Below are 24,101 nucleotides of genomic sequence, written 5' to 3'. Positions count from 1 at the left end.
TCATATTTATGCAATGCCAGCAGGGTTATTATTTTTTTTACACTTGGTGTATGCATGTGTAACCTAATAGAAATTCTCTGGAAAGTTTTTTTTTTCTTCTTTTTTTTACCTCAAAGGTCAAAAGGTCAAAGATCAAGTGAAAGTGCTGAACTAACTTTTTCCTCCATATCTCGAAGTGGCTCAAGTTATCTTGAAACTTAGTACATATTATGCATGTTCTACCTGAAAGTGATTATCTTATGAATTTTAGGGTCAAGGGCCAGATGAAAATGGTAACAATTTACTATTCAATTCAGAAATTGCACTTTTTCTCCACACCTGTACCTTGAAAATTACTCAATGCCTAAATGTATGAATGGGTCAAAGTCAAGTTAAAGTCCTTAAATCCCTAGATACATGCTCTCCTATTCATCCAATTAAACCTAGGTCAAGGAAGGTGAACATTCAACACATTTGTGACAAACTTGTCATTTCAATATTTTGCCAATTTTGTGAAAATGTAATCACACATTGTCCACATGTACTATCTAGACCTATTGGGAAAATCATGCATTATGGCGGAGGCATACCAGTCGCCAAAGCGACATTTCTAGTTTTCATTTTCAAATCATGATGCATGAGAAAAGTTGTCATGTTCTGAGATGATCACACAGCCACATTTGCTTTTAGGGTACCATGGAATAAGTGTGATTTGACAACTTATGTAGTGTACCAGTGTTCATGTATGTTATACAGTGATACCGATCCTTTGTCCATACATCACCACATGTTACAATTTTATGAACATTTCTCATTGAATTAAGCATCAAATATAGTAACTGTGTTTTAATTGTGGTGTTTTCATACATAGGTTTCACTGCAAGCAGGATGACATTATTGTTGTAAATTACAAGGTTTGCCCTTTTCTTTGCGCTGTATGTTCCCACCATTTCATTCAACCTTTCCAGGGCAGATAGGGTGTATTCATGATCAATGTGTCAAATTTACATGTGTCTATACATTATGACAATGATTACCAGGTGTATCATAATCACAATTTGACCACCAGGAGCACTGCCTGATGGGTATAAAGGGCACAGTACGCAGGTCAACGGATGGCGACTTCATCCACGCCAACATTGACCTTGACGTCATCATCACGGAGGAACCAGAGCCGGGCAGCCTGGAGAAACCCGAGGAAATTTTTCACATCATCGAGCATTTCTGCCTCGGTCGCAGGAGACTCAACATCTTTGGCAACGACCAGACCATCAGACCAGGTAAGGCCAACAATCCGCTCTTCATTTTCTGTTTCTTCCTTTTTGTCCTTTTTTTTGTTGTTGTTTTTTGTAAAAATCCTTGCTTCATGACATTTTAAAATCTTGTATTATGATACTGACTGAACCTGTTTTGTACGCGGGTGTTATTGGCCGCAGAAATTAGTTATCTCATTTGATGTGATTGTACCATTCTGTTTACCAGTAGTGCTTTCATGTAAGCATGTCTGTGTTCAATAAAAACCTCACTGGTCTTATCATATGCTGTCATGCTGTGTCATGTATATACCATATAGTGTGAATGGTAATTAATATAGCCATATCAGTTTATAGGAGCCTTAAGGTGACTGTTTCTGTTTCACTTTTATATGTTTCTTCTGAATAAGTGCAGTAAAGGTATTGCTCATCCTGCCTTGGTGTATATTTGTGGGTTATGTGATATTGGTGAAGTTTGTCACCTTTTTCCCTTCATAATTGTTTCTTAAAAGAATCATCTCTTGTCCATGGAAAGCTTAGAACACAAGATGGTACTATCAGACATACCTGAAATTTACTGAAAAACCAATGTCTTTTAGATTGTGTGCAGTGCTGGGGAGGATGAACTTGGCAGCCGTCAGCATTTGTCAGTTGGAATAATATGATACAAAACTTGTTGGAAAAAATTAAAAGTCCTCTTCTGATTGCAGAATTAATAACATATAGTCTTGTGTTCAATGGGTCATAGAGAATGTCCATATGAATTGCTCTATGCCATGGTACAAAAGCACATCATCAGTCTGTGCTCTTTTCCAGTATCCTTCAAAGAAAATATCATAATCTGGATCACTCACCAGTGCTGCCCAAAATCATGACTATGAGCAGTAAGTGTGATAAATGAGTGCTAACTGCCCTCCGCTATATCTTCTTGCACCCACCCTCAGGCTGGCTGACGATAGGACCCCAACTGACGAACAGCAACTTCAACAAAGACACGTTCAAGTCATACTTCAACAAGTCGTCCGAGGACTATCTGACAGGTTGCTCCGAGGAGATCGAGAGGTTGCGGCCAAAGTCCCCCGTCCAAAAGAACAAGGTGCCCGGAGGACCAGGGGGGCCCGGTGGGCGAGGCGGGCGTGGAGGACGAGGTGGCAGGGGCGGCGGCATGGGGAGGGGGGCATTTGGTGGGAGGGGTGGGGGAGACCGAGGTGGTTTTGGTGGGAGGGGCGGAGGCGATAGAGGGGGAGGTGGGGGCAGGGGTGGCTTTGGTGGTAGGGGTAGAGGGGGGCATAGGGGTGGCTTTGGACAGAGGGGTGGGTTTTGATGCCATCTGCAGGGATGGATATTGCAGCAACAAAGTGTCAGACTTGATACGGTTAGTTACCAGATACTGCAGCCACATTTTTGCAACCCCTGAAATTGAATTTACTGTAAAACCAGAAATCTTGGCATGCATGAAACTTTTTCAATTTTGCGAGAAGTCAAGATTCGCAAAGGTAAAATGAATGCGAAAGTGTTCTTGTACACAATGTCAGTGGCAATTCACTCAAGTTTCATGCCGCGAAAAGGCTGTCGGCTCCACTTTGCATAGGTTTCTGGTTTTGCTGTAATTTATAGATACCCCTTGAATGTGACATGAGCTGGCAATTAATTGCTGTATGCCTTTTCGTAACAATGTTGAGTGAAAGGGTTCTATGTATTTTTCCCATTTTTTTTTCTCTGAATGCAGAAGGAACCTCCCTCATCATTAACTGGGTATACTCTTTTCTGTAATCCCCAAACATTGACCGCAAGTGACCATCCCAGAAGACCAAGTGTTTAGGGAAAGCCCTAATCATATTCTGGATTTGTACCATGTACCCATCGCTGTGTGTGTGATTTCTTATTCAAGATAATTGACAGCTACTGCGCTTAATATTTATTGCCTTAAATTCTAGAGACAATTGGGATCAAAGACTGAGACAAGCTGGGCTTGAAATAAGTGGTACCTGTGGCATTTGCAACAGAATGACTATTCCTCAACTCCGATAAATTGGCTAGCCATGAATTGCAAAGCCTTATAAATCACTGGTCCCAAGGGTTTTGAGTTTTTCTGTTTTTGTTTTGTTTTTTTGTTTTTTTACAGCTCACATGTCGTGATGAGTTACAACTTCCAGATGACATTCACATGACCTAAATTGTTAGATGTCAGTGGCAATCTACCAGTCAATAGTTCCTTATCTTTCACGTGATCGAAAAATTGTATTGAAATCTACTCCCAGGAGAAGGATTTTACAAATGTTGCTTACAGCTGTGCTATGGACAATTTGTGCACCATATATTCTTCAATTTACCAGTGAACCAAGTTTTGTGTTCCTTCAATGCAAAGTCAGATATGTTCGTACATGGTAATGACGAATGCAGAGAAAATAGGTGTTGGTTTACAGTTTGCCATGCAAATTTTATTTGAAGAAAATCACATTTTGCATCTTACAAACAACAACCACAACAGACACAGACACATGTGTGTACAGTCGTTTTCTAGTATCATATTCATGACAGAGACAAGTTGAATTTTAAAGATAAACAGATGCTTGACTTAGAACTCATGAGTGTGGCTAGTCATTGTTGAATGACAGAAGAATGTGTGTTTTCAGGTGAATATTCATAATCTCTTTTCCATATCTCTCAGCCTGTTCTCAAAAGCTCTGCACAAAGTGTGTCTTTCGCAGAGGAAACACACTTTCATTTACAGATTGGCAACTCCAAAATCAGTCATTGTGTAAGATAGGCACCGCATAATGTGTATCATGGCATGATTGCACGGCAAAAAGCGTGAAAAAAAAAATAACAAAGTAAATGTGATTCCAACAAAACATCAGTAAGTTTTTAAGAGTGTGAGTTGAATAAGAATGCAAACAAGAAAGATGAGTTAAATTTTCAATGCAATGTACAGTGTTTGTCTATACACATTTGACAATGACCAAGCTATGTACAAGGTAAGCATGATAAACATTTTCAGCCCTGTCAGTTTGTCTATGACATACATTACTGGCACATAATATCGGGACAAATCATGAAATGGAGATAGAATACACAGTAAAGCAGAACAGATGTTTTTGTCTGTCACGACAATATTGGTGAACTTTATCCTATACATTCAGCGAAATTCCGTCTCATGTCTGGTCGATGCTCAAATAAAATAAGACTCCAATAGCAATTTATGGATCAGAATTAATTGATCTGAATAGATTGGTGCTCAGTAGAACAAAATATTTGAAAAGCACACGTAGCTCTCCAAGTACATGTACAGTGTTCTTGTATTTAGAGGGATGTATGGGCTTGCTGGAAAGCTGAATTTTAAATGCACTGACATTTTAGAAGGCACTTGATGTATACATCTTTTTTTAAAGAAAATAAAATGCCTATGAAAGGTCTTAAAAACTGACAAACAGCTCTCGATTGTGTGATGGGTTTGTTCGTTCTTTTATCAAGTGTAATGAATGTTCTTCAATTTAAAAAGTGATCGGTTTGTTCGTTCTTTCATCAGGTGTAATGATTGTTCTTCAGGTACAAAAAGATTTGACTGAATAGCCTGTCTTGTGTCAATGAGATGAATTTCATTAATAAGAAATTTTATGATCGTACACAGTTCTACACTTGGTAGTAATGTAGAAATTCAGGTACACTAATATAGAGAGAATACCTCCACCAAAGCCCACGCAGTATTACATATTAATGGACATCTTAACAGCTACGCAACAAAGATCAGCACCACATAAATACTAATAGCATCGTCACTACCAACCCAGCCTGCTACATTGCTAAGCATTCTACTGAGATATATGTCTCTTGATATATATTTAGCATTCTCTATTTACAATGAATTGTCCTTCATGTCCAGCTAATACTGATACTTTACATACTGACACATTAACACTGACCACTATAGTGTGTGCAGTTACTTAGATCTTGATTAGGGCTTGTGTGGAACAGATTGCAAAAACAAACGTGTGTGTGTGTTCGTGTGTGGTAAATGTGGAGACATAATAATACCTATGGTGGAATAGGTTTGTGTGTGTGCATGTGTATGTGTTTCAATAACATTTATTTGAAGGAAGAGGTTTAAAAAATGGTACCTCACAGGGAGACAAAAAAAAAAAATTACACATTCTTGACGAGTTACATTTGTAGAGGAATACTGTACTTTGGAATGAAGAGAATGCAATACCTGTTCCTGGTTGGATCTTTTAGGTAACAGATTGTGCACTCAACTCTCTTAACATAAAGAGTGTTATGTACTTGGACAAAAAAGTACTTTATTTTCTTTTTGTATAGCGTAAAATTAACGACTGTCAAACTCGTTGCACGCCTTGAAATAAAACCTGATCTCTTTTGAAATATTACAAGGTTGGTGTTTAGCTGGAAACCCTTACAGGTCATGAGCATAAACACCAAAAATAAAGCACACAGCTTAACTTGGACGGTATGCATTGACTCCTCAATTCAGACTTGAATGAAGGCTAAATGTTCGTCGTGACACTCAGTGCCGCAATGTTCTATAGTTCCGTCGCGCGCGATGTTTGTTTCCTCACGGCTTGGTGGGATCGGCATTGAATGTTTCCGACAGGAACTTATTGTAGTTGATCTTTCCTTCTAGATTCTCGTCAAACAGCGACATCACTTGGTACACTTCTTCCTCGTCCAGCACGGCGTTGCACAGCTTCAGTACGTTGCGGAACTCGGGCAGGGAGAGGTAGCCCGTGCGGCCCGTGTCGATCTTCTTGAACGCCCGCCTCAGGTTCCGCCAGTCACCGACCAGCTGGAGATAAGCACGGAGCAACAGAAAAGAAAACGATTCATTATACTATTTCAGTCTTGCTGATGTGTTACTTACAGCGGTATCATTGTCTTTGGCCGTCAGGATAAGGACTGACTGTTAATCACAAAAATTGTAATTGCGGAAAAAAGCTTGAAGGTTCTGAAAAATGAATGGAAAAATACCAACCCCAAACGGATAAACAATTCGACGGCACAAATACAAGTGTATAAACAAACGAAATTAAAAGAGAACAATTAACAATGGAATAACTTCATGCACACATTTGTCATGCGATAACAAAACAAACTGAAATATCCAGACATAAATGTCTTGTTATGTCCGTAAATGTAACTACATTTAGGAAGGATTTACTATTTCCGCTGGAAGCGGCATTTATCATAACAGTAAGAACAACAAGCAGATAATCCGACTCTTACCATTTGGCGTAGCCTCGCTGTGATTCCGTTCAGACCCTTGTTTGGTTCCTCTACAATAGGATTGATTGGGATCTCGGCCTGGGGGTGTGTCATGAGGCCGGTCATGTTGTTGCCGTACCGGTGAGTAGCCTTCCGCAGGGCGAACGGCCGCAGGAACTCGACGTAGTTCACTCTGCCGAGGTAAAATAATATAAGAAATTTTGACCTTTAAAATAATTATTTCTAAATTGTATAAGTGCCCCCAATGATTGACAAAAGTGAGTATTTTTCCATCTTCTTGTTTTAATTCATTAATTTTATCATTATCAATAAGTACATGTAGGTTTAACACATACACTGCAGGAACACATATTAAGTACATGCACTTACAGAATGTATCTACATTGTATTCTGATGTTATAAATGCTATGATGTTTGCAGGTTTTTTTTTTTTTTTTTTTCAACCACTGTAGTTTTCAGGGCCAGATGTGCAATAATTACCGTATGCATTATTGTTCCTAGAGTCTATGTGTGTTTTTGTCTTTGAGAATAGTTATTCGCATGATGGTATTCAGTATACATTACCTCTTACGAGGATCATTTTCTTTTTCAACTTCTGCTTCCCTGGCATGATTCATCTCCGTTACCACACATTATCTTCTCAGAATTTCATGTATGTAACAAGAACTTAGAACAAAAAACTTAAAAACTTAAAACTTCCACGCCGTGTCTATTAGAATTTATAGCATATCGCTCTATACCCGGTGGCGGATCTTGGGGGGGGGGGGGGGGGGGGGGTGTTGAGGGGGTTAACTCCCCCCCCCCCCCTCCCCCCAAGTCCCACTAGTTTTTTTTTTTCAATGTCATCGGGTCACCCCACCCCCCCCCCCCCCCTTGGCAAGAAACTACATCCGCCTATGGTACCACACTAGAAATCTAACGAATTCTCATGTTACTCGTACTCACCTTCCGTCCTTGTTGACGTCGAATTTCTTGCTCAGCATGTCGAGTTCGTACATGTTGAGATGAACGCAGAGCTCCTGTAGGACATCGCGGAACTCCTCCCCGCTGACGAATCCTGTTCCGTAAGGGTCGAGACGCAGGAATTCTTTTCGGAGGTCATCCCACATGTAGTCGACCTGACGAACGGATCAAAATGCATGTTAGTCTTCCAGTAGGTTTGATTGGCTGAACATTATTTTTGATGCGTTACAATTTTACCCAGATTTTGAAAGTGAGTGAAAGCAATCATGTGAGGGATTCCATGGCTTCTTTACAGTATGTGCTCAATGTTACCCTAGGTACCCTCTGAAGAGTTAGTACATTACGTTGCAATTAGTAATACAGACGACTCCATGTACAACGAAGTCCTCGGTACCGGCAGTTTTCTGGCATCTCGTTATAACCGAACAAATAAAGTGTATAAAGATATACCGATAATGACTTCGAGACATGAATTCTTAGGTCGCTTTAAAGGGAATTTCGTAATAACCATGTTCGTTCGGGAGTGCACTGTAACTGCAGTAACGACACAGACACTTTCCTACATTGGATTACAGCATGTTGTATATGGCTCAAAATAGTTTTCTTGCTCACCTTTGACCTAAGGTTGTCTTCCAGCATGTCTGCGGCGCAGTTGAGTTTCCTCGACCTGACGAGGAAGTCGGAGTCCCCTCGCTTCGGCGGGGCGAGTTTGGCATTCGGGAACGAGGCGTCTTTCGGCGAATAGCCGAAGTGGCGGACAAATTCGTTGAAGTTTAGCGTGCGATTCTGCGTGGTGATGAAAGTATCCCACAGACGGCGGATCTCGCCTCTGGTTACTTCTGGTCGGATGTTTAACCTGCAAAGACGAAGGTAAGATTAGATCAGATTAGATTAGAGTAAACATCAAAGTCGAGATGGAAAATATACTGGCATTTGTTAGGTTTCATTCCATTATCGATATCATGTTTGTGGATCTTCATACGATTTAATAAAAAATGTCGATTAATTTGCTAATGTTAATCATTTTGATCTAATCAACGATTTACTTGCGACTTCGTTCTACAATCAAACTTTTAAGTGCTTTCAGACGAGGATGAGACATACAATCTTAGGTGTGCACCTCTCTTGAAGGCCGAATGGGTTAATAATTAATGGAAGTGAACCCGTTTCATCTCACCTTTTGAACATTTCATACATCATCTCCTGGGTCAGCCGTCTTGTATTATTGGTGTCGATGTCGGAGAAAACTGTGTCAATCTCCGCCATGCGATTCGTCACCAGCTGCTTGATGAGTTTCGAGAGCTGTAAGAAAAAATGAATAACAAAATCTTACCACCATTACTTTACTTGAACAAACATACAACGATTATTTTTATTAGCGTGTAGGAGGTATTTTCCATACGCAGTGATTAGACTATAAAATTACCGGGTATTTTGTGGGCTTAATTCATAACGGCTGCGTGAGGTAGGATCGTTTTCATGTCACAGGGATGACACAGCTTTTTATCGAGGTAGATATTTCATGGGAGCTTTCAACCCTGTTAGGATTTAAGAACTTTGTTAGCATTTGAAGAAGCAGTGGACGAATAAGAAGGGAAGCGGAAGAAGACAAAGAAAAAAGGAAGAAGATAAAGAAGAAGAAAAAAGAAGAAGAAGGTAAAGAAAGAGAGAGGAAAATGAGAAAATGCGGGCATGAGAGGACAGGAAGGAAAGCGACAAATCAAACATCAAAAGGTAGACACTGTAGGGGGATGCGAATATGTTTACAATGTATCGCGTTTTACTAGACAGCCGCTCATGTATCTAGTCAAGGTATTTAGGATCTAGAAAATAAGAAAGAAATATAAAGTAATCCAACGATTCAAACATTGAGAAATTGGAATTAAAAACAATAGTTGGCTTCAATTTGACTCAAAGAAGCGCCATAGCTATACATTTAACATAGTTTTTGTGCTAATCGTTTCAGTCTTTAAACCTATGCCACTAGTTTTTGTGGTAATCGTTTCAGTCTTTAAACCTACGCCACACAAAAGGATGAGGAAAGACAAACAAGATTGTTACTGACCTGTTTGATGGACCGGCCACTCTTAAACTCTTCGAAACTGAGAGGTTGATCCGACGGTTCTTCCTCCTCCTCCTCCACAGCACCCAGATCCATCTCCTCCGGGGCAGCCCCGACTGTCTTGGCGTCGAAGAGGCTCGGAGCAGGGCCATACCTAAATGGAGGGGAGAAGAAAATTGTTAATCGCAATGCTAAAGTGCAAATCGCCAATTTGATTTGAAACAAAGTCTACACGATTTGTCTGTTGGAAACAACAAAGGTCTGATGGCAATTGTTGCTGCATGCAAACATTCGTCATGAATTTTCGTTACACATTCGTTACCAGCGTAGGGGTACATTTGGAACATGATTATAGACAATGCCCTGATTTTTTTTTTTGTGTGTGTGTGTGTCTGCCCTTTGTTTTCGCTCCACAAGAAGAAAAAAGTTTTCTAAAGTCGACAAAGACACATTAAACGTGTCACACCCCATTCAGTAAATGAACGTTGTATGGTAGCGATTAATATCAGTCCGCCTCAAATGTTTATCATTTGCTGAATAAATGGAAAGTTATGTTTGCATTATTTTAAGACGTGATATTCTTAATGAGATGATGTCAGCAAAGGAAATCGCGGGGGGGGGGAGAATGATTAGGTATGTTGGCTGTTGAGGGCGGGCTGTTTGGAAACTTACTTAGTGTCGAACTGGCCCATGAAGTCGAGGTACTTAACGTTGCCCTCGTCGTCTAGGGGAACCCGGTCGAGGAAGGCCTCGAACTCCCTATCGGAGAGGCCCAGGTTGAACCGGCTCTCGATGGCTGCTCGGAACTCCTGCTGGCTGACTACGTGCAATCGGAGCTTGTCAACCTTCCTGTTTCGCAGGGGGAAAAAATGAGGAAAAAAAGATCTTAGATAACAATAATACTAGAAAGAGAGTGATACGAGATGTGTAGAATATGCAACGTCTTGTATTCAAATGAATCTGATTTATAATGATATTGATAAACTTTGCATGATATAAGAATATCTTTTGACACCTAACTTTATAGGACGGGATCTGTCCACTACAGAAAATGTCTCTCAATTGCAATCGGTTGTTGTTAATCTTTTCTTCGTCATTGTCAAAAATATGAGGACTTCCGAAAAAAAAGTGTTGAATACTGCCATGAAAAAAAAAAAAAGAACTTAGAGTTCGAACATGTCTACATCCTGATGAAGCGTCCCGGAGAGGAAGTGACTCCAGAACAACTCGCAACTTGCAACTCCAAAAGACAAGTAAGTTTAGTTGAATAGATTTACCGATATAATTCCTTCAGATACCAAACGTTCAAGAAACAACTTTAAGGGATGAACTAGAAACTTACTGGAAAGTTCCCAAGAGTGAGATGAAGTCTCCCTGGAAGAGCTCCATAAGTCTGGCCTCCATTGCCGTCAGGGACTGGCCCTCGTTTGGACTCTGTGTCAGGTCTCCTTTGTGATATCTGTAGAGAATATAAACATTAACAGGTAAGCAGGCAAGTTGATGATAGGCCTAAAGACAAATATAATGGTAATGACGACATCAACATGAAGAAGATGGTGAAAACAATGAAGAGTAGGATGTATAAATGAGGGAAAGTGGAGGAGGAGAAGGAATGAATTTGAAAGGAAAGTTACTGGTAAACATCTTGCCTACGGATGTCCAAGAGTCCATAACCTTTATCCACTTTATACCACAGTGCTCCAAGATTTAAGACTTGCACTCCGTATCGCTTCTTAGTATGTTTTGTACCTATCATCTCCAAGGAGGCCCATCACGCAGCATCGGATTAAAACCTGCTTTGGATGCGAATCGTTTCTTGGATGCAGACAACTAACCTGTGCTTCGGGTCGTTTAGGATGCTGTGCGTCACTCCTCCCTCGCTGCGGTCTTGGAATCGGCGAAGGAAGTCTCGGTAGGAGATCATGCCCGTCCGGCTGGGCGACAGGTTGCAGCGCGCCAAGAAGTCATCTAGGAATGAACTCTCCAGACTCAGGCCGAACTTCGTCAGCACCTTAGTGAACGTGGCCTTGTCCACCTGCAAGGAACACGAGAGATTGTGTTATAATTGTGTTGTGGAGCAACTTTTGCGATTGTGCACCTCCACAGAATAAAATCAATGATCTCTTTATATATGTTATAGAAGAACATGCTGATTTATGACAAGCTATGGAAACTACGCTCGCCGAACAAGTGTTACTGTACTCGAAACCTTTCTTGATGCTGAAAATAACAACTGTGTGATAGGTACTGTGTTTCAAGAAAGAGTAAAGCACTTGTGTTCTGCATTAATGTGTGTGAATGCACATAAGTTTGTTACTCTCACAATTTTGCTGATTCCACTCAAGATGATGATTGTAAAAACTTTCCTTATGCCCTTTATCTTTGATACCATTTCTCTCCATGATTTTTAAGTCATCATGTTTTAATCCTCTGGAAGTTGCTATGAAAATATCGCTCAGTAAATACTTCAAGACCTCGGCATCGGAATGGCACTGAGGCACGAGAAAGTTTTATGTTTGGTCAGCTTACGTCATAATTATCATTATCTCACCTCTCCTTTGTGGTCCTTGTCGAACTCCTCGAATTCTTTCCTCATCCTCGTGCACCCTGTCCTGAACTTGTCCTTCAGCCATCTCTCCACGTGGATGGACCTCATTCTGTCAACTTCCGCCTTCTTCTTTTTCCTCGCTGAAGGAAGCAAGAGAAGAAAATGGACTTCAGTCGTTGCTGTAACGATGGTATTGTTCAGTTATACATGCTATTTCACTAAATGATTTAGCCCATTTCATATCCCTCTTATTCGTCACACTGAGATTAGCTAATTGTTTTCCGTTAACCCAAAGATTTATCCATATTCTATGCTTTACTCGCCCATGATAATAATCGTCCTCGAAAGGTGACGAAGATCGTGATGTCTCATTTCAGAGTAGTAAAACGTTCTTGTTTCCATACACAATTTTTGAAATTATGCTTAGATACAAGCTTCATCCTACTCACCTTGTATATCCTATGTACTTTACACGCATCTTATGGCTATCGTTCTCTTAAAGTATCCGATAATTACATCGTCGATTTTCAGTCACAGAGACCACAATAGCATGATGAAAGTATAACAATACCCCTATGGGTGTCATACTGAGTAGATCGCATACTTACGTGACATGCGCTTTGCGCCCGTATCGTCGGGCGTGTAGACGTCGTTGCCCATTGCTGTACTAGCGCGGAGGTTGATACCCAATTTGTTGAGGAGTTTGGAACCGTTGATGACACCAATGTTATCAACGTCGTACCTTTTGTAAATACGGAGAAAACGACAAGGGAAATTAATATTTCAGCAGTTGGAAGTCAACCTCTTACAGTGCGATTTTTATCTTTTCATGCCCTCCTTTTTCTTTTATTACTATAACTTCATATGCATATGACATCATTACCATATATTGAATGGTATGTGGTGTTGGATTTCTATGATTAGGTTAAAAAAATGAAACAGAGGAATATGTGAATATATGAAAAAATGAAAGAGAAGAATATGTGTATATATCATAATTATATTACCTATGATTCATGTACTTTTTTTGCAGATACAGCTACATAAATAGAAATAGAGATACAAATCATATCCATACGTATGAAGTGTACCATATACGTGTAGTTACTGCATGACTATAGATTATGAACGTACCTGAGCCAAAGTTTCTCGAATTCGTCATCATCTAAGAAGAAGAGCATTTTGTTGAGGGCGTTCTTGAATTCTGGCTTCAGGATTCGACCCGTTCCGCCGGGGTTGAGCTGTGGAATCATGTCTGCTACATCTAGGAACCTGTATCGGGTGCGGCAAAAGAGATAGAAAATAAATGCTTCGTGTTGTTGTTCTCTATAATCGAGCTAAGGTATGGAAAAAGTATCTTACAATCCGATGCGTACAATTCGTGTATATCTGTGTTCGTGTGCGTTTAAGTTTCTGGTATGAATAAAATGCAAGAAAACAACGACGCACACAAACCTGCTCATGAGCTCTACACATTATCATAAAAACAGGGTATGATATTAATGATCATTGGATCCCCTTTTTCATTATTTCGCCCGACTTTCGTCTTAGTGTGAACTGCAGAGGTAAGACAATGTTTGGCGTTGCCCTGAGTACCATTATCATTATGCCGTTCTCTACAGGCATGCATGCAAGCCTGTTAAGAATTTTATTGGTTGTCGAAGTGGAAAGGGCGGGGCATCCATTCTTACCTTTGCTTGGCTCGCTCCTTTAGCTGGGCGTGCACCTGGGCAGCCGACATCTGGAGCTTGTCGGGTTGGTTCCGGTTGATGGGGTCCATCCACGCGGGCATCTCTTTGCTGGTCACGTGACGGAAGAAGGCGTAGAACTCCTCCAGTCTGATTGCTTGTCTATCTTCCAATCTCATCCTTTGATTTAATCCATACATCATATAAAACATTTGAAATCTAAGGGCATATTTATGCAAATAATGTGAAAGCGTAAAAGCTCATTTCTGCATTGTGAAAATCCAAGTCCTTCACTCGTTTCGAGTAACAGTGAAGATTTTGGTCGGGTGAAGAAGACTACTCTGCACAATGCATTTATCAAACTGGATGCTTCCAAGCAGTGTACATGTGAAATTTGCTGCTTATTGTATGTGATACCGACTTTGGCATATCATCAATCTGTTTTCTGACAGCCCTATAGCAGTGTGTCGTTTAAAAACTATATGTCTCTGGCCAGTTCTTTTCAGTCCATCGCTGAGGAAGGCGAAACCCCACAGAATAAAGTGTATTACAAAAGAAAAAGAAAGTACCTCAGTACAATCATTTTTAAACGTAATGAATTTATTAAGAACTCTGTGACTTATGCGACCTAAATCACAACAAAACATTAGAGGTAATTTACAAAAGTATCTGCAGCGACACCATTTTGCTGTTTTACCAAATGATAAAAGTCAATGTCTTAGAATAGAAAACAAGATAGTGAATCTCGGCATCACAAAGGCACGGTTTCGATGAGCCCTTATTATTATTTCTTAGTGCCATTACATCGCGTCGTCATGAGCTTGCCCGCATGATAATATTAATGATTTCGTATAGGCCTCTGTATAAGCAAGTTAAACTCCTTAGATGAATTGATAGCAAGCAATGATTTAGATGAACTTAGATGATATTTCTAGGATATCTTAATTATCTCTTGATTTGATAATTACGGGTGATTTTATTATCAACACACCTCTGCATGAGAAGGTTGAACTGTTTGAGACTGATGAAGCGACCCAGGAAGGTGATGAGAATGCGGGCCAGAGCCTCTCGGCTGACGATGCCCCGCCCATCGGGGTCGTTGGAGACGAACAGCTTCTTCAGCTCATAATAACCACGTTTTACCTTCTCACGTAGGAGCAATTCGATCTGAGAAGATAAATGAAAAGGGGGATAACATCAGCATGACCACTATATGTCTTTTTTTTAATCAGAATATTCTCATGAAAACAGTCTAACAATGAGAATAGATACCCAAATGGACAAACAAACAACCAAATAAAGGAGATGGCTAAATCAAATCCATTTATTATGTAAACTTTGATTGCGTAAAGGCGCATGACGCCAACAGACATCCAACAGTGAACTCTCGCTGACACGCACACTGTGAAATGCACGCCCATATTTCCCGCTTATTTTAGTCCATGAACTTAGTGCAGTCCTTGGATTTGATTTAATCAACTTTTGAGAATTCGGGTTGTTATGTTTCACTGACAAATAAAAAAAAAAGCTACAGCAAAGTCATCTTCATGAAATGTCGGCTTTTATGAAGTGTTACATGTCCAGGGCTTTTGCAATTTTACTGTGTCAATAAAATCTCTCTGGTTGGAAATCTGTCTACAAATAGCATCAAATGACCTAAGTGTGGGCTATAGCACGGACCAGGGTCTATGGTTATAGCAACCTCAATCTACCATTCGCTCTTCGTGACGACCACCAATTTTATCCCCATTTCTCGTATGACCGAAACCCGACTAACCGCCGCCACCGCAGCAGTCTTCGCCATCAGCAACGCCCCCAGGAGTCGAATGTGAAATCAGTTAGCCCGAGCTTATCATCGGCTGAATCTTTTGAAAAAGCATCCTGATATAACCACGAGAGTGTGTGTGTGTGTGTTTTCTACTTGGCAGCTTTTTAATCATCATTGCGAATTCACCTCATACATTTTGGCAATGATATACTTTAAAGCAGATTTTACATCAGTATCGATGTTTTGTGTGTCACTCTCGAATTTGAAATGCATTATACACTCACGGGGAGTTCAAGGTGACTTGGAAATCGACTCAAATCATCTCGATCAATGGCAGCGAATCGAGCACAGGACTAAAACCGATGCGGATATGAAAATTTTGTGTCTTATCTGTTGTATTATCTGCTATCAAATTTCCATTAAGTCAGACACAGGGTCGCGGAGATACCGTTAGCTTCTTATCTGCAGAGGGTGTATACACACCGGGAAGAGACAATCGCTTAAAATATACACGAGATGCGACTTAAATTGAGGTCATGGGGAGGGGAACTGAGTCGATTGATTGCACAATGTGCTGCCACGAAGGGCAGAATCTTTTCAAAAGAGCTTGGTAATAATAACATTGTAATCTCCTGTTTGTCTTGACGATATGGGAGCAGTGTTTGCGGGTGAAAAAACGACGAAGCAAGCAGACGTTTGCCTCACCACTGCATGACCGATGCGGCCACGCCATTTTCTTGTACCTTTTGACGCCGCGTGCTAATTTAGGCAGGGTAGCTCTTACCTTTTTAAGTTAAAAAGGAGATAACACAGCTAACGAAAGCTATAGTAGACTATCTGAGAGGAAAATATGCGTGAATAGATTGCAATGGGGACTATGTCTTACCTCATCAATTTCTATCCTAGACTGAGTTCCGGGTCTGTTCGAGGACCGAGATGCTACCTGGCCGCGGCTTTCGGCTCTACTCGCGAGCTCAGCCCGTGCTCCTGAAAGATGATAAAAAAGAAAAACAGTGAAAAGAATATTACACCATCATCAACAACATCATCATCTTTATCAACAATAATAGCAACAGTTACAGTTCATAATCTCTTACAGCGTTAAGTAACGACAAAAATTCATGTCCCTTCATATAGAATGATCTTTCTAATTGCAATACCATTTCTATAAAATAACATGATATGATAAATCATGCTGTTAACATGCATTGAATCATGACATGCAGGTTCTACATGTACCACCATTTGCCTCTGGCACTTCTACATTTGAGGAGTTTGATCACAAAAGGAGTTAACTCCATTTTTGTCAATTTGAGATATTTGTGATTAAATCTTCCAAAAAGGGAAGTGTTTATAGAATATGGGATTTTCCAATCTTACATGTAACTTCAATAATTGTCCTTGTTATGCAACAAGGATGTATCATTGGAAAGGCGTTTCTTTTTCTCTCTCTCTCTACCTTATGATGGACTTAATTTGAGATTTTTACACAATTATGGCGTTTAACCCCTTTTGCAATCAAACCCATCCATTCAAGAGAAATATTTCTTATGGGGTTGAGTTATACGGGGAGGAGAGATGGGATAGAGTGAAGAAGAGGGATGGCAATGGATGAGGGGATGGGAGGCTTGGAGAAAATGGAGCCTAGATTCTGTCACCTCCAAAGTGAGCTGAGAGGAATAACCCCACAGTCTAGTTTGGGAGAGAGATACTTTAGAGCAAAAGAAGGGGAAGAGGGAAGGAAAATGAGAAACGAGGGGGCGTTGACACGAAGTACGACAAAAAATGAGGACATATCACGAGTGTACATATAAGTCGGGTTGTGTGCCGTTAAAAGCAAAATCATATTTGCCGTACATAGCACACCAGCTTTCAACCCCACTTCAAGGAAGATCGCTATCTTCAAATAGGGCAATCAATACAAGCGTATTTTGTTCAAACAACACCTTCGTCCTTATAAGTGTGCGTCATATTGCAGATCGTGTCTGTGTCTGTTCTGCGAGCAGAGTCGATATTTACTCTGAGCAAACTAAGCAAAGGAATAAAGCATGCTGTTGTTGCGCCGCCGTTTTGTTTTGTTCCGTAATTACATCGGACACTAACAGTTCTTCTCTTGAAAATGAACACATTTATGAGTAACGATGAGTAACAAACTGTTGGAGTGTAAAAACAAGCGGATGTCTGCTTACTAGTCCGATCGTTGTATCTATTCTGAATAAGTTTTTACAATCAGTGTTCACTCGATGTATAATGGTAACGTTGTTTATCCATATGTTGCTCCTTTTAAATTTACTGCCAGACTCACAAAAGTGAATTTACATTCAGTAATTGTATCCTGCCGTTGCTGCTGGTTATCACGCTACGAACTGTCTGTTGATAACTTATGAAAGAAGGTATTCTGGGAGCATTTGAACAAAATAAGATATCCTGTTTTTCGTGATTGGTTTGTTGGTTTCAAACTTTTGGCGGATGTCACAAGATTCAGCGTTAACCCTCGCCGTACCATTGGCAGGCTGTTTCGACACAATGGCAAAGGCTGGTTGGGATGGCAGTTGTGAGCGGCTTAACACTCGATTCGTACTCTTAGGCACTGTCGGCCAGGATACGTCTGTTTCCCCCCGCTGTTCTCATGACAGAGCAATAAACTCACCTTGTGTCACTCAACAAACTTTAGGTCTAAACTCAACAATCTCTAGGTCTTACAAGGTGTCGACTTTGTTTAACTTATGGCTCTCTTTTATTTGATCAAACTCTAGGTCAACCTTTTTGCACTTGGTTATCAAGTCTGTGAGCAAGTATACTGTTTGTATTCTTTTCTGCACATTGTGTCAGAGATTCTGAGTGTATCCAGTCCGTCCTATAAATATTGGACTTAGCCTGCGGGTCTTACAAGTGGTTAAATAACACACGTTGGTGTAAATCTGCTGTTGTGTATCGACTGTGTAACGGGATAATGATGACTTGTGCATACAGGCAAGAAGGTGTGCGGTGTCAAACGAGTTGTGAAGGTGTATTCTTTGCATGAATAGCTATAAAAATCATGATTAAGCTCGACTCATATCACAGAATCGTAGTTTGGCGAATCTAAAGATTCCATTTGCCGTAAGAACGTGGATTGTCATGATTATTTTTGGAACAACCTGTCATATTTTTGTCAATACTAAAAGGAGAAGCAACGACAAACATTGGCTTTAGGTTAACCAATTTTGGTTGATATTGGATATATGCACAAAACACAAACAATTCTAGGGGGAGAGAGGGAGAAAGAGAGACATCAAATTCCATGCCAATTCAAGGCATTTAATTTTTCTGCCTAAACGACCGTCTTACACTTAAAACGATCCATCATTGTCTTTGGGATAAAATACACCGAATTCCCACTCCAAGCATCGACATGATCAGAACTGCGAGGTTCTCGACTTGTCAGAGTCGTCTCCATGGCGACGAAAGAGTTGCTCCCTTGGAGGGGTCATGCTGGAAAGGTCAAATACGCAGCGACGGGACAGAGATCAAGTTTAAACTCAACGCTGCCAGAGGGGATTTCGCGCTGAAGATATGTGGGTTGCCATGAGGACCATACTTACAAGTAGACGACAGCGTTCTCCGGGCTGCGCGCGCGTTGTCATATCGCCGTCACATGCATACGGCATCACAAGATTGACATGCATTTTGTATCATATAAAGGTATTATGATACATTGTGTTTTATATACCACACTTGAATGTACATGTAGCATGTTCTGTTTGGTACTTGCATTTCATGTGAAAATAGACCTCATTAACTGTGAGCAGAGAGTTAATTAGGCTACGTTCTGTTCGAAAAAACAACAACAAGAACAACAAAAGGATATTCTTGTGAGAATTTTCTTTGTAATTGGAGCAACTGTTGCTGCTCACTGCGCATGCACAAAATCTGTGATTTGCAATACTCTGTGATTACAAAATATTGTCTACTTGTACAGTATGTGATAATGTGTGAACGTCTACACTGTATAAGATGGGAAAGTAAAAGAAGAAATAAGAATTTATCTTAAAAAGAAGAAGTGAATATGTGAATATACAGTAATGAAAATTTATTTTATCTTCGGAGGCTTTAAAGGGGTTACATGAAAATGTAACAAATATTTCAGTCCTGTTTGCGCAGTAAGCGATCACGGTAACACGAGGATCAAAGTCTAAGCACATATATGTGGTTATTATATCCCCGAAGATGGCACATTGTGTGCTGCGAACATTCAGAAACGCGATAGCAACAAGAACAATATGCCACTAACAAGACGCCGAAAAGAACACGGCGCGATTGCTCAAGACATACATTGTACATTGTATGGCACGCACATTTACTGATGGGCAATTATTTTGAATCTAAATTCTGTTTAGTCAGAATTGATGTACTGTAATCAGTTGATAACAGTCTGTTAGGTTCTTTTTAGGTGATATACAATCATGAACGTATACAGGAGGACTTTTTTACGACAAGCAGACAGACATACAGACATTCAGACTATATTTGAAATGGACTGTTTACAAACGTTCGATATATTTGAAATTGTCGCATAGATTTGTTGCAGAATTTTACATTGCTCCAAGCAAACAATTTAAAACAATGCAGCGAGTTGTTTTCCTGTGTAAACTGGTTGCCTGGAGGTACACAATAATTATCAACTGAACATTGTATCATTGTATTTGTCTACAACGTATTTTAAAGGGACTGTACAGTACTGGTTGAAGTAAGGATTCATGTTTTGAACATTCCTAAGTGAGATAATGAAAAGCCTCTTCTGAAATATGAAAGAGCATGTAATTTTAAGAAGGATTCAACGTTTATTTGATGAAAATTGGTTTTCAAATGGCTGAGATATCCAATAAAGTGCTAATAATAAAAGGCGACATGCCCCAACTTTATTATTATCTCTTTGTTTCACCTTGTTTTTGGATATCTCAGCCATTTCAAAATCGATTTTCATCGAATAAACTTTTGATACCCCTTAGAACTGCACGCTCTTTCACAGCTCATAGAGCGGTTTCTGAATATCTCACAAAACGTTAAAAGCTAAATCTTCACCTCGACCAGAACTGTACACACCCTTTAACATTGAATAAGCAGGTACTTTTGTATACTACTTTTTATGCCTCCGCCACGAAGTGGTGCCGGAGGCATTATGTTTTCGGGTTGTCCGTCCGTCCGTACGTACGTCCGTACGTACGTCCGTACGTCTGTACGTCCGTACGTCCGTACGTCCGTACGTCCGTCCGCTTTCGTTTACGCGATAACTTGAGTAATATTTACTGGAATTTTACCAAACTTGGTCCAAGTATGAAGTATGATGGGGCAACGATTTGATAAGATTTTGGGTGAAATCGGCTAAAGGTCAAAGGTCAAAGGTCAAGGCCAAATCATGAAATTGTATCCGTTTACGCGATAACTCAAGACTGTATGGAGCAAATTTCACCAAACTTTGTTGGAGGATGATGTATGATGGGACAATTACTTGATTAGTTTTTCAGTGAAATCGGACAGAGGTCAAAGGTCAAAGATCAAGGTCAAATCCTAAAATTTATCTGTTTATGTGATAACTCAAAACTGGATGAAGCAGCTTTCACCAAACTTGGTCCAAGGATGATGTATGATGGGACAATTAGTTGAGTAGATTCTAGTGACATTGACAAGAGGTCAAAGGTCAAAAGGTCAAGGTCAAATGCTAAAAATGTTGCTATTTCCCCCATATCTATGCAATGCCCGCAGTTATTTTCTTGAAACTTAGTGTAGACATGTACTACTGCGTAAGGATTCTCCAGAGAGAGTTTCATGTCATAAGGTCAAAGGTCAAAAGGTCAAAGGTTAGGTGAAAATGTTGCAATATCACTTTTCTCGCAAATGGTTCAATGTATCTTCATGGAACATGGTACATATGCATGTACTGACTGGCAGGGATTATCTAGGGAATTTAGGGGTCATGGGTCAATAGTCAGGGGTTCAAAGGTCAAGGTCAACTCCTCAAAATGTTACTACTGTATTTCCCTCATACATGTATACTACTATATGCAATGATTGCATTATTAGTTTTAAAAGTGTTTAATATATGTACATGTATTACTTGATGGAGATTCTCTTGGAAATTTCCAGCCAGAGGGTCAAAGGTCAAAGGTTAAGGGTCAAAGGTCAGGTTTAAATCATACCTTGAAAATTATACTCAATGCATAAACTTATAATGAGGTCGGTCAGAAGTCAAGTAAAAATTTTCAATTCCCCAAATATGTGTACCTGCACTCTTTAATAGACAATTATAGCAAACCCAGTTCGTGGAAAGTGAATATTCAAGATATTTCTGACAAACCTGTTATTTCGATATTTTGCCAGTTATGTGAAACTGTCATCACACATTGTCAAGACATTGTACTATACACCTATTGGGAGAATCATGCATTATGGCGGAGGCATCAGTCGCCGTAGCGACATTTCTAGTTTTTTTTTTTTTGGTTAGCCATTGAAGCTATACAAAACTTATAGCAAATCTTCTCACACAGTGTCAGTTTTGTACATATCAACTTATGCCTGCTCTAACTCTTTTACAGTCATGTACAATCATGACTCCAATGTATAGCCACTGCTACATAGTGCAGCATGTCATTGGCAAGATTTCTATACACGTTATGAGATTGGCAGTTCGAGAATAAAAAAAAAAAAAGATTACTGCACTGACATGGTATTAAGACATACACAATTACATGCTCCCATATGTACGAACTGTGTTCTATTGGTGAGTACAATGTTCAATCACTTTTCACCTTTTTAGTATGTCATGATAAAAACGGTTGTTCATATTTCATTGATATTCGGATTGTGTCTGTCTTTATATTTTTTTTTTTCTGCCTGTCTTACTGTTACGGCCCATTTTGTGTTATTGCGGTTGCCACAATAAATGGAGTATGTGTCTGATGATTGGTTATTGTCGGTTTACGCGCTAAATAATTCTCAGTCTTGATTGAATGTTTCTCAACTTACCAAATATTGGTAGTCTTGTCTTTGATGGGTCATCTGAGTGGCAAACTTCGACCCCTTCGGGGATGCTGGAGTAGAGCTGTGGAATCCTTGGCAGTGATCTGGTGGTGTGGGTGGGTCCGAACTCGCCCCGCTGCAGTTGAAGGCTCTGACTCTGCGGACGGGCTCCTGAGGCGGTCTTAGAGACTCGTGGGGTCAGGTTGCTGAAGGGCAATTCGTCCGGCATTCGTGGTCCCACTCCGAGACCTGTCGCTGGTCGTCCACCGGCTCGACTCGACAGTCCTCTGATGTTCAGTTTGTCAGGGTTCCCGAGGCGAGAGAGCGGATGTTGTATCTCCGGTAGCTTCGGCATACCGGGCTGGGACGCAGGCCGCGAAATGACCGCCTGCATCTTATCCTACTTTAGTCCAGATCAACTCGTAAAACAACGTTTTCTCGTAAAAAAACGGATAGTGTTCGTTAAGACGACACACAATGATCCGACTTACCGAAAAATAAGGTCCAATATGTCATGAAATACTGTTTGCAGTTCAATATCTACCGATGTTGATACTTCGTGTTGACAAGAGTGCACTGTGATTCGCCCCAAAGTCAGAGTGTAGCTACGTTAGGGGCACACACGCGACTGTCATACACACAGTAAGCAAAGCACGTCGTATCCTGGGTGTTTGTTGTCACTAGCAACGGGATGGTATTCATATTTAAATGCGCCTTCCCCCTGCGGACACGGAGGGTGGCGGGACAAAAGGATTTCGCCCTGCTTGAGCGATTCGACTTCTCTATTCTGTCTTTCTCGCTGCTCTATTCGTATTCAATCGCGCGGTGCTTGGCCTATAATGTTTGATCGTGGCATAATTGAATAGGGACAAAACGCTTGTTTAGGGTAGCGACGGGGTGAGACATTCGGGAACAAGGGTCTAGCAGGTCGCCATACGGGCCCACCACCTCCGATCAACACTCCCGCCATAGAGCGAGATAAGCTGAACCCGCGACGATGACAGAATAGGGCTGATCGAACTGGGTTCTCATACATCAGCGAGGTGAGTTCGTCTCACCTCCCTGGTGTAAAAACACTTTCACAAGCTCACAACACATACCAGACGTCACTTTAATGTATATAGGTTAGAACACATAACAAATTTCAGCTTATGAGACATGTTAGTGATGACTGTTAAGTTAATCTCCCTGCTTATCTCGCATTATTTACAATCTGTATCTATGCTTTCAATTACACATGAATCGGCCATGAAAGGCTCGGACATCCTGTCCAGAATATCATTTTAGATAAACGAATTGGACAAAAATAACTTGATGAACAAAGTTATATCATTATATTTATTATGTAGAATACTTCATGGAGGTTTTTCTCCAAGAAAATAACTCTGATACAAAGAAAAAACAACAACAAAGAAGCCGCTAATTGTGATAATGACCAAACGAGAAAGTATGAGTAAATAACTGTGTGTTGTCCATACGAGATATTTCATACATATTTCATACATAATTTGTTCGAAAAGAAGGACCTCTTAATAGTTCTGACTTGATTCCATTTTTCAGCTCCGGGTCAATGATCCGACAAGTTTATTGTCTTTGTTTATTT

General features: G+C 40.3%; 2 protein-coding genes across 2 annotated transcripts in view; one reads left to right on the top strand and one right to left on the bottom strand.

Moving 5' to 3' along the window:
• Nucleotides 1-2,556, top strand: part of LOC140228682 (N(6)-adenosine-methyltransferase non-catalytic subunit METTL14-like) — a 12,921-nt gene extending 10,365 nt beyond the window's left edge. Inside the window, exons 10-11 of the mRNA XM_072308945.1 lie at nt 1,049-1,259; nt 2,177-2,556. Of these exons, the coding sequence (XP_072165046.1) occupies nt 1,049-1,259; nt 2,177-2,556 (591 nt within the window). The remainder of the gene's footprint in view (nt 1-1,048; nt 1,260-2,176) is intronic.
• A 3,044-nt stretch (nt 2,557-5,600) lies between these two features.
• On the bottom strand, nt 5,601-22,892 carry LOC140228681 (EF-hand calcium-binding domain-containing protein 6-like). The gene is made up of 16 exons (XM_072308944.1): nt 22,505-22,892; nt 16,386-16,486; nt 14,723-14,898; nt 13,735-13,911; nt 13,178-13,315; nt 12,652-12,785; nt 12,047-12,183; nt 11,331-11,530; nt 10,838-10,954; nt 10,168-10,344; nt 9,499-9,649; nt 8,611-8,735; nt 8,046-8,289; nt 7,416-7,588; nt 6,471-6,642; nt 5,601-6,033 (listed from the first exon to the last, which is right to left on the bottom strand). The coding sequence occupies exons 1-16, from the start codon at nt 22,890-22,892 to the stop codon at nt 5,803-5,805; spliced, it is 2,841 nt and encodes a 946-aa protein (XP_072165045.1). The 3' UTR covers nt 5,601-5,802.
• Between the last annotated feature and the right edge of the window lie 1,209 nt (nt 22,893-24,101).

The sequence above is a fragment of the Diadema setosum genome, chromosome 5 (genome assembly GCF_964275005.1).
Source record: "Diadema setosum chromosome 5, eeDiaSeto1, whole genome shotgun sequence".
Classification (NCBI taxonomy): domain Eukaryota; kingdom Metazoa; phylum Echinodermata; class Echinoidea; order Diadematoida; family Diadematidae; genus Diadema; species Diadema setosum.
The sequence above is the reverse complement of the archived record's forward strand: the minus strand, read 5'-3'. Positions and strand labels throughout refer to the sequence as shown.